The sequence below is a fragment of the Lutra lutra genome, chromosome 18 (genome assembly GCF_902655055.1).
Source record: "Lutra lutra chromosome 18, mLutLut1.2, whole genome shotgun sequence".
Taxonomy (NCBI): Eukaryota; Metazoa; Chordata; class Mammalia; order Carnivora; family Mustelidae; genus Lutra; species Lutra lutra.
The window spans coordinates 25,642,222-25,656,497 of NC_062295.1; the positions used below are offsets into that span (position 1 = coordinate 25,642,222).

Consider the following 14,276-nt stretch of genomic DNA (forward strand, 5'->3'; position numbering starts at 1 on the left):
GTCATTGTAAAGTGTACGGTTCAGTGTCATTAGGTATTTTCTTGATATTGTGCAGCTGTGACCACTGTCAATTTTCAGAACTTTGTCATCATCCAAAACAGAAGTTCTGTACCCAAGAAAAAATAACCACTCGTTTCTCCTTCTTCCCAGCCTCTGGTAACCTTCCACTTTCTGTCTGTCTGAATTAGCCTATTCTAGGGACCTCAGATTAGTGGAATCATAAGTTCGTCCCTATGTGTTGACTCTTTTCACTTAGCACAGACTCATCTGTGTTGTCACCTGTCAGCATCACATTTCTTTTGCAAGGCTGAATAATATTTCATTGCACGTTTACACTAAATTTTGTTTATCCACTTAACTATTGGTAAACATCTGAGCTCATTTTCTTAAACCAACATGAAAGAATACAGAGCTAAGCAAATTACGGAAAGTGATGTGTTCCGCATTCCAGATCGTTAGCTAACAGAGTTCGCTTTGCCTGCTTGTATTCCTATAGTTCAGTTAGGGTTGAACTGAAGAGGATATTCCTGATCTTTCTGATTTACTAATTCTAGCCCTTTCCCCTTGCCCTTGTTTTGTACTATTTGGATGGTTTAAAAAATGAATTTGCCTTCTGTAACCAAAGAACCATTAAGAAAAATTAAAAATCTTTGGGGCGCCTGGGTGGCTCAGAAGGTTAAAGCCTTTGCCTTTGGCTCAGGTCGTGATCTCAGGGTCCTGGGATCGAGCCCTGCATCAGGCTCTCTGCTCGGCAGGGAGCCTGCTTCCCCTTCCCTCTCTCTGCCTGCCTCTGCCTGCTTGTGATCTCTGTCAAATAAATAAATAAAATCTAAAAAAAAAAAAATTAAAAAAATATTAAAAATCTTTGGGGTGCATGCGTGGCTCAGTGGGTGAAGCCTCTGCTTTTGGCTCAGGTCATGATCTCAGGGTCCTGGGATTGAGCCCCACATTGAGCTCTCTGCTCAGCAGGGAGTCTGCTTCCCCCTCTCTCTCCGCCTGCCGCTTTGCCTACTTGTGATCTCTCTCTCTGTCAAATAAATAAATAAAATCTTAAAAAAAAAGAAAAGAAAAATTAAAAATCTTTCATTAAGAAAAGTGAAAGTGTTATTCTTTCCCCGTGTTTTCTAGAGCTTGTTCTTTTTCACTGTGTTCTCCAGGAGTACCGGGTGTCAAAGAAGAACGTTTTGAAGAAGGAATGATGGTAAAGCACTGTGCATTGTCCCTAGTGGGAGAACCCATCATGTACCCGGAAATCAACAGGTTTTTGACACTACTCCACGAGTGTAAAATCTCTAGTTTCCTGGTCACAAATGCACAATTCCCTGTGGAAATCAGGTGAGCCATCCAGCTTATTAAGATACTCTGCTAGGATCTGTGTTTGGCAGAAAGGCCTTAATGTATTCATAAAGGGCTTATTGATTACTAATTACATATACATATTGGTTTTTTAGGGGTGAGAGATGGACCTACTCTTAAAAATTCACTCTATTAAGGAAGATAACATTAGTAAAAAGAATAGAGGCACAAATTAATTGCCGGGGGAATTCAAAAGAGAATGCAGTGTTTTTTCCAGAAGGGTGAAACTTCTCAGAGAAGCCACTGTTTAATTGGAATCTTAAAGGTAGGAAGCTGTAGTTTTTAATAAGAACCTCCTGAGAGAGGTAGGAAGTTAGGGTGTTTGTGATACCATTATGTAAATATAGTTCATCTGGACCACAGAGTGTGCGCAAGAGGCTGGCAGCTGGAAGCCAAGTTGAAAAGGTAGGGGGTAGATTGGAGAGGACTTCAAGCGCTGTTCTTTGGAAAGATCTTGCTTCCTGCAGAGCAGTTTGCTAGCATGGTATAAAACGGGAGAGCCAGAACTCAGGCAACCAGACAGGAGAGTGTTTGTTTAGGTAAGAGTCATGAAGATGAAAGTAAGACAGTGAGAATGAGGAACCCTAAAAAAGACATCATGGAGATGTAGAGATCAGCTTGGCAGACTGCATGGCTCTGAGAGCCCCGTGTGGAAGAGGACCAGTTAATGACTGGAGGGGTTCCAGCCATGTTGACTGCTAGGGTTATGGGGCCCTGGAGCAGTAGAGGATCCAATAAAGAACAGGTTTAACATGTAAGATGTTGAGTTGGTTTGGGTGACTTAGAGGGAAAGCTTTCCAGATGCAGATGACCATCTTCTCTGGCCTGGAAATGACTTGTTTTTTTGTTTTTTTTTTTTTCATTATACTTGAACTGTGCACGTATTATAACACCAAAAAACATTAAATTTTACTTATTTTCCTGTGCTTTCCCCATAAGACTGAGCTGCTCGAGACCGGTGACCCTGCTTATTTATCTTCGAGTTACTAGTGTAGTGCCTGTGAGTTCTTGGGAGATGGCTAGTGAAATGTTGGGGAAATTTCCACAGAGGGATAAAAGACAGTGATCTTTTAAAATTCAAAGTTGTTTTGTAAATACTGACCAATAAAGTATAACAGGAAAAAAAGGAGAAAATAATTTTCAAATTTAAGAAATACCGTAGAGGAGTGATTGATGTCAGAGTCATGGAGGCCTGCCTCATTCCCTTTTTCTCTTGCCTTCCATTTACAACTAATCAGATACCCATAACCAAACAACAAAAAAGCACCTCTGTACAGCACACCAGGACACCCAAGAGAAGCATTCGTGTGTGCACCCAAAAGTGAGTGGATTGGGCAGTGAAGTGAGGGGTGGTAGCAGAGGCTGCAGGGACAGGTCTGGTAGGGAGCCAGCACCACCCTTCTGGCAGAGGAGATAGAGGCTGAAAGCCGTTGCTACAGAGCTGGAGAACCTGTTGCTCTCTCTGCGAAACCACAGTGACTTGAGGGCTGGGAGGTGGGGGAGTGAAAGGGAAGGGAGGAAGGCAGACTCGGAACTGAAGGAAAGTATGTTTCCTGCTGTCTGCCCCGGGGGATTTAGGTGAAAGTGCCCATGGAGCTCTGGGAACCCCCTACTTGAGGATCATGGGGCACACCGAAAGCCCTAGGTGCTAAGCACACCCCACCTTCCACTGTGCTGCAACCCCCCCCCCTTTTATTTTAAATGCACAGCTCTCCCAGCCTTAGTGGGGAGTCAGCGCTGGTAAGAGAAACCAAAGACTTGTGCTGCAGCACCACCTCCTGGAAGAGAAGAGGAAGGCTTCCCATCACCAACCTGTTAAAACTATTAGAATCAAACTAAACAAGGCTTTTACATAAATAAGAAAGGTGTCTGCTGCTTTAGATGTGGTGGCAGAGGCACTTTTCATGAAACACTATGAAAAATCATGGTAATATGGTATCACAAAAGGAAAATGACAATTTTCTAGTAACAGATCCACAAAACACGGACTATTGCAATCTGATACATAATTCAAAACTAGCTATTATGATGGACTTCAGCAAACTACAAGAAAACTTATGAAGGCAATACTGTGACCTCAGGAATAAAATTAGTGAATAGAAAAAATACTTTACCAAAGAGATTGAAATTCTAATGAAGAACCAAACAGAAATTCTGGAGCTGGAAAACTCAAAAAATGAAAGGAAGAATGTATTTTGAAAGCATTGGAAATAGATCAGATCAGATGGAAGAGAGAATTCATGAGCTGGAAGATAGGGATCTAGAAATGATTCAGGTGGAAGAGGAGAGAGAACTAAGATTTTAAGAAAGTAAAGAAACCCTGTGAGAACTATTAGACTCCATTAGGAGAGTTATCATTAGATGAATGGGAATTTCCAGAGGGATAAGAGAGAGAGAAAGGAGCAGAGTGCATATTTAAGGAAATAAGAGCTGAGAACTTCTCAAACCTGGGGAGGGAACTGGACAGACAAGTCCACAAAGCTAATAAAACACTTATCTCAATGTGAAAAGACCTTCTTTAAGACACATTATATTGAAACTGTCAAAAGTCAATGGTAAAGAATTTAAAAGGCAACCTGGGGGAAAAAGACAATAACTTACAAAGGAACCTGCATTAGGCTTTCAGCAGATTTCTCTGCAGAAACTCTACAGCCTTGTGAAGAGCAGAATGATTTTTTTCAAAATAGTGAAAGATAAAACCTGCCTCCCAAGAATATCTGGCAAAGTTATCCTTCAGATATGAAGTAAAGATAAAGGCTTTCCCAGACAAACCACAACTGAGGGGAGTTCACCACCAATAGACCTGCCTTACAAGATACGTTGCAGGGAGCTCTTCAAGCTGAAATGGGAAGATGAAGATACACAAAATGCTGATTAAGGTGGTAAATGGACAATTAGAAGACTGTAACTCTTTTTTTTTTTTTTTTAAAGATTTTATTTATTTATTTGACAGAGAGAGATCACAAGTAGACGGAGAGGCAGGCAGAGAGAGAGAGAGAGGTAAGCAGGCTTCTTGCTGAGCAGAGAGCCCGATGTGGGACTCGATCCCAGGACCCTGAGATCATGACCCAAGCCGAAGGCAGCGGCTTAACCCACTGAGCCACCCAGGCGCCCCAGAAGACTGTAACTCTTTTTTACAATAGTATATTAAACCCTTAATTATAGCATAAAGTTTAAAGGAAAAGTATTAAAAATAATTGTACCTGCTACCACTTGGTAACAAAATCACAGCATGAAAAGGTAATTTGTCACATCAAAAATACTGAAGAATAACATTCATCATATGGTTTCACTCATATGTGGAATGTAACAGCGCAGAGCTATAGGGGAAGGGAGGGAAAACCCATGAGAGATGCTTAACTCCAGGACCCAAACTTTGGGCTACAGAAGGGTGGGGGTGGGGGGATGGGTAACCGGGTGTTGGGTATTAAGGAGGGCACGTGTTGTGATGAGCACTGGGTACGCAACTAATGAATTGTTGAACACTACCTCAGAAACAAACGGTGTGCTATATGTTGACTAATGGAACATGATAGTTAAAATACTGGAGCATCAAAAGGATGGAATTATAGGCGAATCAAGATAAATGGCTATCTGCAGAAAAAATGGCTATTTCATCTAGAGGTGTTTTTTGTAATCCTCATGGTAACCACTAGGCAAAAAATGTAGAGCATAGACAGGAAACATAAAGAAGAGGGGAGACTGAGCAAATCACCATGGAAACCACCAACTTACAAAGGTAGAAACAGAATGAAAAAGAAACAGTGGGAAAGCAAAAGATAAAATGGCACTAGTAAATCATTACATATCAATAACTGCCCAGAATTGAACCCAGCAATCAAGGGCTCAGAGTGGCTGAATGGATTTCAAACAACAGCAACAAAAACCACACAGGACTCCGCTATATGCTGCCAATAGGAGACTCTTCTCCAGCTCTGAAGACACCACCAGGCGCAAAGTAAAAGGGTGGAAGGTGGGAATCCAAAGAAGGTAGGTGGGGCATCCCTCTCTCCAAGTCGAAAAGGGTCACAGGGGACAAGGAAGGCCATCACACAATGGTAAGTGAATCTGCACGTCAAGAAGATAGAACACTTGTGTGTACAGTTCCAGCGCCCAAGCACCGAGTACATTAGACAAATACTAAGAGATCTTGAGGTACAACTCAATAATGCAATGACAATAAAGGACCCAGATACCCTAATCTCAGCAGTGGATGGATCAGGAAGTTGATAAGGAAACCCTGGAATTGAACCACACTTCAGAGCAAACAGACTTCACGGACATATGTGGAACATTCCAAAGTAAGTCAAGAACTTGGTTGGTTTAGCAACAAAAAACAACCTGATCAGAAAATGAGCAGAAGAACTAAATAGGCATTTTTGCAAAGAGGACATCAAAATGGTCAACAGGTGCATGAAAAATTCACAACATCACACATTGTCAGGGTGATGCAAATCGAAAGCTCAGTGAGGTACCACCTCACACTTGTTAAAATGACCATCACTGAGAAGACGAGACAACAGGTGCTGGCGAGGATGTGGTGACAATGGAACCTTTATACTTTGTTGATGGGAATGTGAGTTGGTGCAGCCACCATGGAAAAGAATGTGGAGGAATATGGAGGTTTCTCAAAAAATTAAAAATAGATCTACCATATGATCCAGCAACTCCACTTCTGGATATATACCCAAAGGAAATGAAAACAGGATTTTGATGAGATAAGTATTTTGATGTTTATTGCAGCATCATTCACAATAGCCAAGCTATGGAGACACCCCAACTGCCCATCAACAGATGAACGGATAAAAACCGTGTGGTACATATACACCACAAAATATTGACCGATAAGAAAGGAGGATATCCTGCCATTTGCAACAACTTGGATGGACCTCGAGCACGTTATGGTATGCAAGTCAGAGAAATACAAGTACTGTGTGATACCATTTATGTGCGGAATCTCAAAAAGTTAAATTAAAAAAAAAAAAGTAAATGATGGTTACCAGGGAATGATGGAGGGTGTAAGATTGGTGATGTTTAAGGGTACAAACTTGTAACAAGTAGTAACTAAGCCATAGAGACCTAATGGATAGTATAATGAATAGAGATAATAATAGTGTACTAAATTATGTAATGTTATAAATGTTACTCTGACAATCATATGACAATATACAAATGTAACGCGTTATACACCTTAAACTTACAGTGTCACATTCTCAATTTATTCAATAAAGAAGACATTATTGTTTGTAAAAAGAATGATCATACACAGGCATGCACAAAGTGAGTTTAAAATTTAGCATCCTAGGACATCAGAGTTGGATAAAATTGACTAATGGGCAGTACTAAGAAAACCAGTGACATTGTCACAAGGATAGCTAAAACATTACTTTTTAAAGTCGTATAAAAAGGTAAAGTTAAAAGGGAAATGTTTTTAAAATGTCAATATATAAATTTTGTGTGGGTTACCATTCCTTTTTAAACATTTTTTAGGTTTAAAACCCCTGGGTTTTCAGATGGCTTATGAGGGAGGAGTTGATATAGGTGTTGGGATTTATATACACACAACAAAAAGGGAGTTTATCCCAAATCTGAGGTATATATATGTAAAAAGAATAAATCTGCTAGAAGTGGGATGTAGGTAATTCTCTGCAAAATGGTAACCAGAGAAGATGGTTCATTGTTTGCGCACACAGCATCCTTGCAAGTGGTCACGGACTGAAGAAGGTTACGGGGCGGTGCATAGGCTGTGTGCTTGAGTGTGTCCAGCAAAATGCCTGCACATCATGAATGTTCAGAAAGTGTTCTTGGGTCTCTCTTCCCCACTCTTGGTGGTGAGCCTCATCTCGGAGCCCGGGGATCGCGGTACAACAGTGTCCACGCTAGTCTTGACTGCCATCGGTGAAAAATGGGACACAAACGCGTTGATTAAACCAGTTGTTTAGTGTGGGCCGTGGTAAACTGGGAGGGAGGCAAGGAGGAAGTGAAGCAGCAGGGGCAGGGGCATGAGAAGTCAGCAGATTTCTCAGATGTTGAACATAAGAGTTTTTAGGAAACGGAAGGGTATACCCTGTGAGTAATAAGAAAGAAAGAGTGCTCAGAGAAGGAAAGTTCCTTTGTGTGGATTTGGAAAGCGTTCTTGAAGCTCCTGGATCAAGGGTGCTGGGGTCCAGGGGCATGCGTCCCTCCTTTAGTTGTCCTTACTGGGCGAAGGAGAGAATGTGTGGGAAGGAGCCGTTTTAGGATTGGAGCTCAAAGAGTTGGCGTATCTTGGTTATTTATTGAAATACCAGTGTGGATGGAGGCAAAACCCAAAGCTGAGATCCACAGTTATGGCTGGGCTCCGCCATACTACTGCTAGGATCCGAGAAGAATTTGTTAATGACACCCTAGCAGAGATGGATTGAAGGGCTTGACGTTCGCGTCTACCTTTCTCTAATGCACAGCAGTCCTGCTGGTGTGGCTGTGACGTGCATGCCCCGCGTTAGGGGCCCAAAACATGAGGTGACTGTCCTACCCCTACTCTTCCCCAGAGTGATGACAAGTTCAGAAAAAGAAGAAGAGCACTGAGATTTGACATACCAGATACTAAGATGTGTTAATACTGAGTATTAACTAAGTGTTACAACTAGTATTGTGACTAAGTATTAACTAAGTGTTACAACTAGTATTGTGACTAAGTATTAACTAAGTGTTACAACTAGTATTGTGACTAAGTATTAACTAAGTATTGATACTCAGTATTTGAAACTACGAGTTTCAGATACTCTGGGCTATAGAGCAGTGAAAGAAAACGGGCCTGAGGCGTCCCTACTTTTCAGCTGATACTTTCCTGACCTGAGGGCCTCTCAGTTGAGCCGCGTGCCGTCTTGTCCCTTCAACCCCCTGGCCCAGGAGAGAGCGGGAGGAGGAGTACTTCTGAGTCCAGATCGTACTGTGCTAGTCCTGTGAGTTGGGAGGAATCCAAATGCCGGTCGTCTTGGGTGTCTCCGTTTCTTCAGGACCACGAGGCTGTAGACTCACCGACATGACTTTGGGAAGTCACCGGTAGTGTTGGTAGTGCCGCTTCCGTACAGCGGGTCAGCTCAGGCAGCCGAGCCGGCGAGCCAACCCCTCGCAGCCGTTTTATCACTGGGCGCGCTCTGGGCAATAATGATGCGCTCTCGGTGATCGGCGGTTTACTAAGTTGTTTTTTTAATTAAATTTTCCCCAAGTTACTGCAGTATCCCCCACACTTTATACCTTCTGAGGAGTTTCTTGACTTTGTCCGTTGGCCTTCCCTAGACCCACACGCAGGTGTAGTTCAGGCTACTTCCCTTTTCGTGACGCTTTTCCTTGAGAGAATTTCAGTCCGCCCTCCGGCTCCGATGCGTGGCTTCGGCTCCGACGCGTGGCTTCGGCTCCGACGCGTGGCTTCGGCTCCGATGCGTGGCTTCCATCGTGCCGGCAGTTATCCCACCGAGGGCAGTTGTACAGGGCGCGGTCCTCGAGGGTGTGGACAGACGCTCACACCTTGGGCAGTGGAGAAGGCTTAGACTCTGCAGCCTTGTGATTTTGTTAACACGGGCTTTTATCATGTAAGACACTTGTATTAATAGTGGGACTGGGAGTGACTGGACCATGAAAGCCTTTTCTCTTGAGGAAAGGCCCTCTTAATTCCACCAAAGCAAGTGGTTTTATAGTGGTGTTGTTCGCAGGCATGCATCTTGTCAGTTACCTTTTCTTACAGTCACTCATCTTAAAACCGAATCACTCAACGTAACCACCATTTATTTAGCTCATAATTCTGGGTGCGCTGGCTTTGCTGGTCTCAGTGTTGTTCATGGGCGGTTGGCGGATCGCCGGGCTGGCTGGTCTATGCGGCCGTGGCTGGGACCGCTGGCCTCTATTCGTGTAGCTTCTCACCTTCCGGTTAGCTCTTCTGAACATCCTCACATGGGGGCAGGGTTTCGAGAGCCGCGCAAGAGGGTGAGCTTCATGCCCAAGCGTCTCGTGAGCCCCTGCTCGGGTCATCCCCGCTCACTTCCATTGGCCAAAGCAAGTCCCAGCTGAGAGGGCACCCCTGGCTGCGGGGCAAGGGGACATGGATATAGGGAGAGGAGGAATTTAGGGCCGTGTTTGTCGTCCAGGGTATGGCACAACGGGCTGTAGTGGTCAAGGAGGTTAACCTTGAACCACTGGGATTCCCTATTTTTTAGGAACTCAGTTGAAAAAAAAAAAAAGATAATTTTATGGGTTGGCTGGAGAGGCCCAAAGGTTTCAGATTGGCAGTTGGTCAGAAGTAGGTTTTATTTGTCCTGAACCATGTTTAAAAGCTTTTTGTTTGTGTTTTTAGGGCAACACTTAACATCCAGAGATTTTGCATAAAATCTGAATTTCTGACTTTTGGAAAAGACACTCTGGCAAAAATTGTTAGAAGCCAAGTAAAAAGTGCTGCTTTGCCAATACCAGAACACTTCGCTCTTAGCTGGTTTTATCACTCACGGCCCTCTGACACCGGATGTGTGGGGTTTTCCACACCCGCAGCTTTCCGGTTCTCTGCGGACACCAGCTGGGGCCGGGCAGACTGCGTAGCTTAGGGGCTCAGTCTGATAAGAGCGCGGCACTTCCGGCACCGGGCGCAGTCCCATATCGCACCGGTTCTTCTGACCAGCGAGCTGTAGATCGGGGCTTCCCATGACTCCTTCCTCGAGCTCAGTGATGTGCTAGAACCGCTCACAGAAATCAGGGAAAACTGTTTATGACTATTATTGGTTTATTATAAAGTTTACAGATCAGGAATAGCCACATGGAAGAGATCAAGGGACCCGCTATGGGGGGCACTACACTTCCATCCTATCTCCAGGCACAGTAACTCCCTGTCTTACCGCCTCCCCCAACACCCAGTACCTCAGTGTGTTCACCAGCCGGAAGCATTTGGAACCCCATCATGTTTACATAGACAGGATTGAGTCAGTCTTTCTCAGTTGGTGATTAGCTCAACCTCCAGCCTGTCTCCCTCCCTGGAGGTTGGGGGGTTGATCTGAAAGTTCCAACCCTATAATCACGTGGTTGCTTCTTCTGGCTGCCAGCCCCATCCTGAAGCTGTCTAGGGGCCCAGCAGGAGTCACCTCATTAGTAAAGTAAATCTTTGTGGTTGAAGGGGGCTAGCATGGATAACAAAAGATGCTTCTCTCACCTCTGTCACTCGGGAAATGCCAAGGGTTTTAGGAACTCTGTGCCAGGCACTAAGCGTAAGGAATCATATCTTATTATACAGTATGACACCAGGTAATGGTTATTCCTTTGAAGAAGCTGTGGTTTTCAGTTTGCCAGACTGTTCCCCGTTTTGTTGTCTCCGCCATAAGGCTGAGTGTCACTGGCCACTTGTCAGAGGAGTTGCACGGTTCATTCTCTCATTGCAGAGAAATTTCGGTCACCGTTTCTAACAAATACAAAACCATGGAAGGTACCACGTGGTCAAGGAAAATGGAAGCATGTCACTTTGAGTAAGGAAAGAATATTCTAGCGTGTTTCATATGCAGTTTGCGTTTTGGTGTCCAAAGAACTTTCTCCTATAAAAGTGGCTTGCTTGACACACACTCTATCCTTGGCCCCGGTAGACAAGTGAGTTTAGGACCCTTGTAATTCTGTACAGGCAGTGTTTGTGTTCAGCCCTGCGGTCAGAGAGGTCCATCACACCATCGTTCTGCTAGCGCACGCCACGTTACTCCTTCGCAGATTGCCCTGGGCTGTGATGCCAGTGCCCTGCAGTGAGACACCTTGTTAAAGCAGACCTCGGGAGGTCCTTGTGTTGTGCGGTGATGAAGCTGTTGGGAGTGATGTTCTGCAACACGGAGTAGCTTCTCTGAGGATTCTCCGAGAACTGACTGATTTGTTCTTCCTTGGACATTTGAAACCTATGACCGTGTCTCTCTTTTCGAGTGTTTTAGGGTTTAGAGTCTCCTTATAGACTTTGTGTAGCTCTTGTAGACGGACATACTCTTAGTTTCATCTTGAGTCCCCATTTTTTCATTATTTTCTTATCTGTTTTATGTTATTTTTAAGTCTACACTTAAAATCTGATTTTTCTCTTCTGGTAAATATTGTTGATGCACAGCTGTCTGTGTGCCAGCAGCTGATCCCAAGAAGACAGAACTGTGTTCCATATCGAGCTGTGGCACGATGAGCGCTTAACTCCCAGACCTCGCCGCCTCCACCGGATTTGTCCCTTTGCTCATTTACTGTTGAGCACTGAAGCCGCGTGTGAACTGCATGCTCTTTGTTTTGCTTCTCCCATCAGTATTTCTGTGATTTTGTTTGCTGTATGTTTTGTTTTTAGTTTTTGCTAAGACATTTACCATATGTGTCAGAGAACCTCTATAAATTGGATAGCTCTTCCCATACTAGATGCTTAGTGAATGTTTGAAGAAATGCATGAATTTTAATAAAAATAGTTTTTGTGTATTTTTTAGCTCAAATAGTTTTCTTGTATTTTTTAGGCTACAGAAAATAGCTTCCAATTAAATGAGGATTATAAATATCACCTGATCCTTTGAGTAGAAGCTTTTCTCCCCCTCCCAGCCTGTTTTGTTTGTAGTAAATATGTTAAGTTTAAAATATAGTCTTCTCTTGTGTCTGTGAATTGATAGAGTACCTTTCAGAAATACACTGGTCTAGGGGCACCTGGGTGGCTCACCTGGGTGAACTGTCTGCCTTCGGCTCAGGTCATGATCTCAGGGTCCTGGGATTGAGCCCCACGTTGGGCTCTCTGCTCAGCGGGGAGCCTGCTTCCCCCTCTCCTTCTACCCCTTCCCCCACTCATGCTCTCCTTTTTTCTAATAAATAAGATCGTTAAAAAAAATAAATATGCAGGTCTAGATAGGCTAAAAAAGAGGAAATAGAGTCAGGTGTTAAGAGCTGGGCTCTGGTCTAGAAGAGATCTGGTTTGAATCCTAACTGAATCTCTTGCTGTCTTAGTGACACTGAGAAAATAACTTCTCGGGGCCCAGCTTCCTAACCTGTGAACGGATTTTATAATCATGACCATCTTATAGTGGCATTGTGAGTATACGAGATCATACATGAAAACACTTAGAAGTTTCACTTTTGGAAAGGTAGGCTAAGTAATAATTTGGTCAAAGCGTACTTTAAAACAGGCATCATTACTCGAGATAAGGTAGATGTTTCTTAATAAAATTTTAAACCTACTGGGAACATAAAAGAATTTAACAATTTAAAACTTGTATACACAATAACATGATCTCAATATTGAAAGAACTATGAGGAGAGATGGTAGGTTTTTAACATAATTCTCTCAAACTGTTAAAAGAAGCAAATTAAAATCAATAGCAGTAGTGAAGATTTGAACAACTAAAGCAACAAATTTAGCCTGTGTTACAGAAATTGAGCATTGGAGCCAGAAACTTTGGCATATAATTTTTTTCGAGAGCATGGAAAAGTTTGCTTGCAGACTAATCATCTAATGGCCATATGCTGGGCATCATAGCAAGTTTCAGCAAAGTATTGAATTCATATAGAGCATGATACCTGAACATCCTGGAATCACACTATAAATCAACACGGAGAGATTAATAGAATATTCTAGTATGTTTGTAATTTATCAGTTACTTCTGATGGGTTCAAAAAGTCACAGTGGATGTCGAAAATACTGTGATGGGTAGTGAGGGGAATAGAAACGAGGCTTACGGGATAGATGTCAGCTGGATTAACAGAGTACAGAACCTGCTGCTCTGCAAAAGCAGTGAGAACACTAGCAAACATGGTCAGAATCAACTTTTTCTTAACCAAAGACACACAACAGTCTGAGGAGCATTTATTCTAGAAAAATGGTTGAATCTCAATGGGGGCAGTAATTCTTGTGATGCGTTAATATGTCCCGTTTTGTGTCCTAAGCTTCGTGGTGTCTTAATATGTCCTAGTCCATCCCCACTGCCCCAGCGCTGCAGTAGCCTAAACCCGATAGCTTTAGCCCCAGGAAACACCAGCGAGGGGAGGCGGAACCGAGCAGGGGCTCCTTCAGAGTCCCGGCTGCAGAGAACCGTCGTTCCGCGGGTTCTGTGGCCGTTGCCTGGAAGCCCATGCACAGGGCTTGTCTTTATTGAAGTCACTCATCCTGTCCAGGGAAGAAGCTTTTCTCGGGGCCTGTGGGGAGGGGGAGGGTTTCTTGTTGGGGCCAGTTATCAGCAACTGTTCAAGTTCGCAGCTGCCTGAGGCAGTGGTTATGGTTGGGGCAAGCAAGACGCAGACTGAAGAGATTAAAGGAAAAGCTGGGGAATGAGATGTTCATAGGGAACTTTGAAAAGCTCCTGTGTATTCCTGGGAAGCTAGAAGCCGGGCCTGCCAGGGAGACGTGACAAGGCTTTATGCTCTCACCCCTGCCTGATGTTGATGTCTGAAGCAAACTGAGGCAGAGTTGTCAGCCGTCCGCCTCCGCTTGCCCCGACACACAGAAGCCTCAGTGGAGGTGGGAGCCTTACTGGTTGAAGGCGCTTAGGGCTGTTTCTGGCCAGTCACTAGCAGACTACTAAGCTAACCAAGCAGGCTGAACACAAGGAACAATTACAGAATTTACCAGAGAAGTTCAGTAACAACAAAAACAGCGACAAACGAATAAAAAACAGCAACCCTGCATTGGGAGGTATCTGATACCCAGAGTCGTGCATAATATTATATAAAATGTTAAATGTTTATTTAAAAAATCATGAAATAGACAAAGAAGTGAGTGTGGTGGCCCATACACAGGGAAGAAAACAGCTAATCGAAAATGTCTTCTTTTTCTTTTTAAAGATTCCACATACAGGTAAGTTTGTGCAGCATTTGTCTTTCCGTATTTGGCTCATCTCACTTTGCATAATGTCCTCCAGGTTCATCCGTCATGTTGCAAATGACAGAATTTCCTTTTTCCTCATGGCTGAATAATG

The 14,276-nt window shown here is 43.6% G+C and overlaps 1 protein-coding gene across 4 annotated transcripts in view; it reads left to right on the forward strand.

The window, feature by feature from the left end:
• Positions 1-14,276, forward strand: part of LOC125090423 (S-adenosyl-L-methionine-dependent tRNA 4-demethylwyosine synthase TYW1-like) — a 204,761-nt gene that overhangs the window by 107,183 nt on the left and 83,302 nt on the right. For all 4 annotated transcript variants that reach the window (XM_047713084.1, XM_047713085.1, XM_047713087.1 and 1 more), the window contains one exon: positions 1,158-1,335. In XM_047713084.1, coding sequence (XP_047569040.1) covers positions 1,158-1,335 — 178 coding nt within the window. The remainder of the gene's footprint in view (positions 1-1,157; positions 1,336-14,276) is intronic.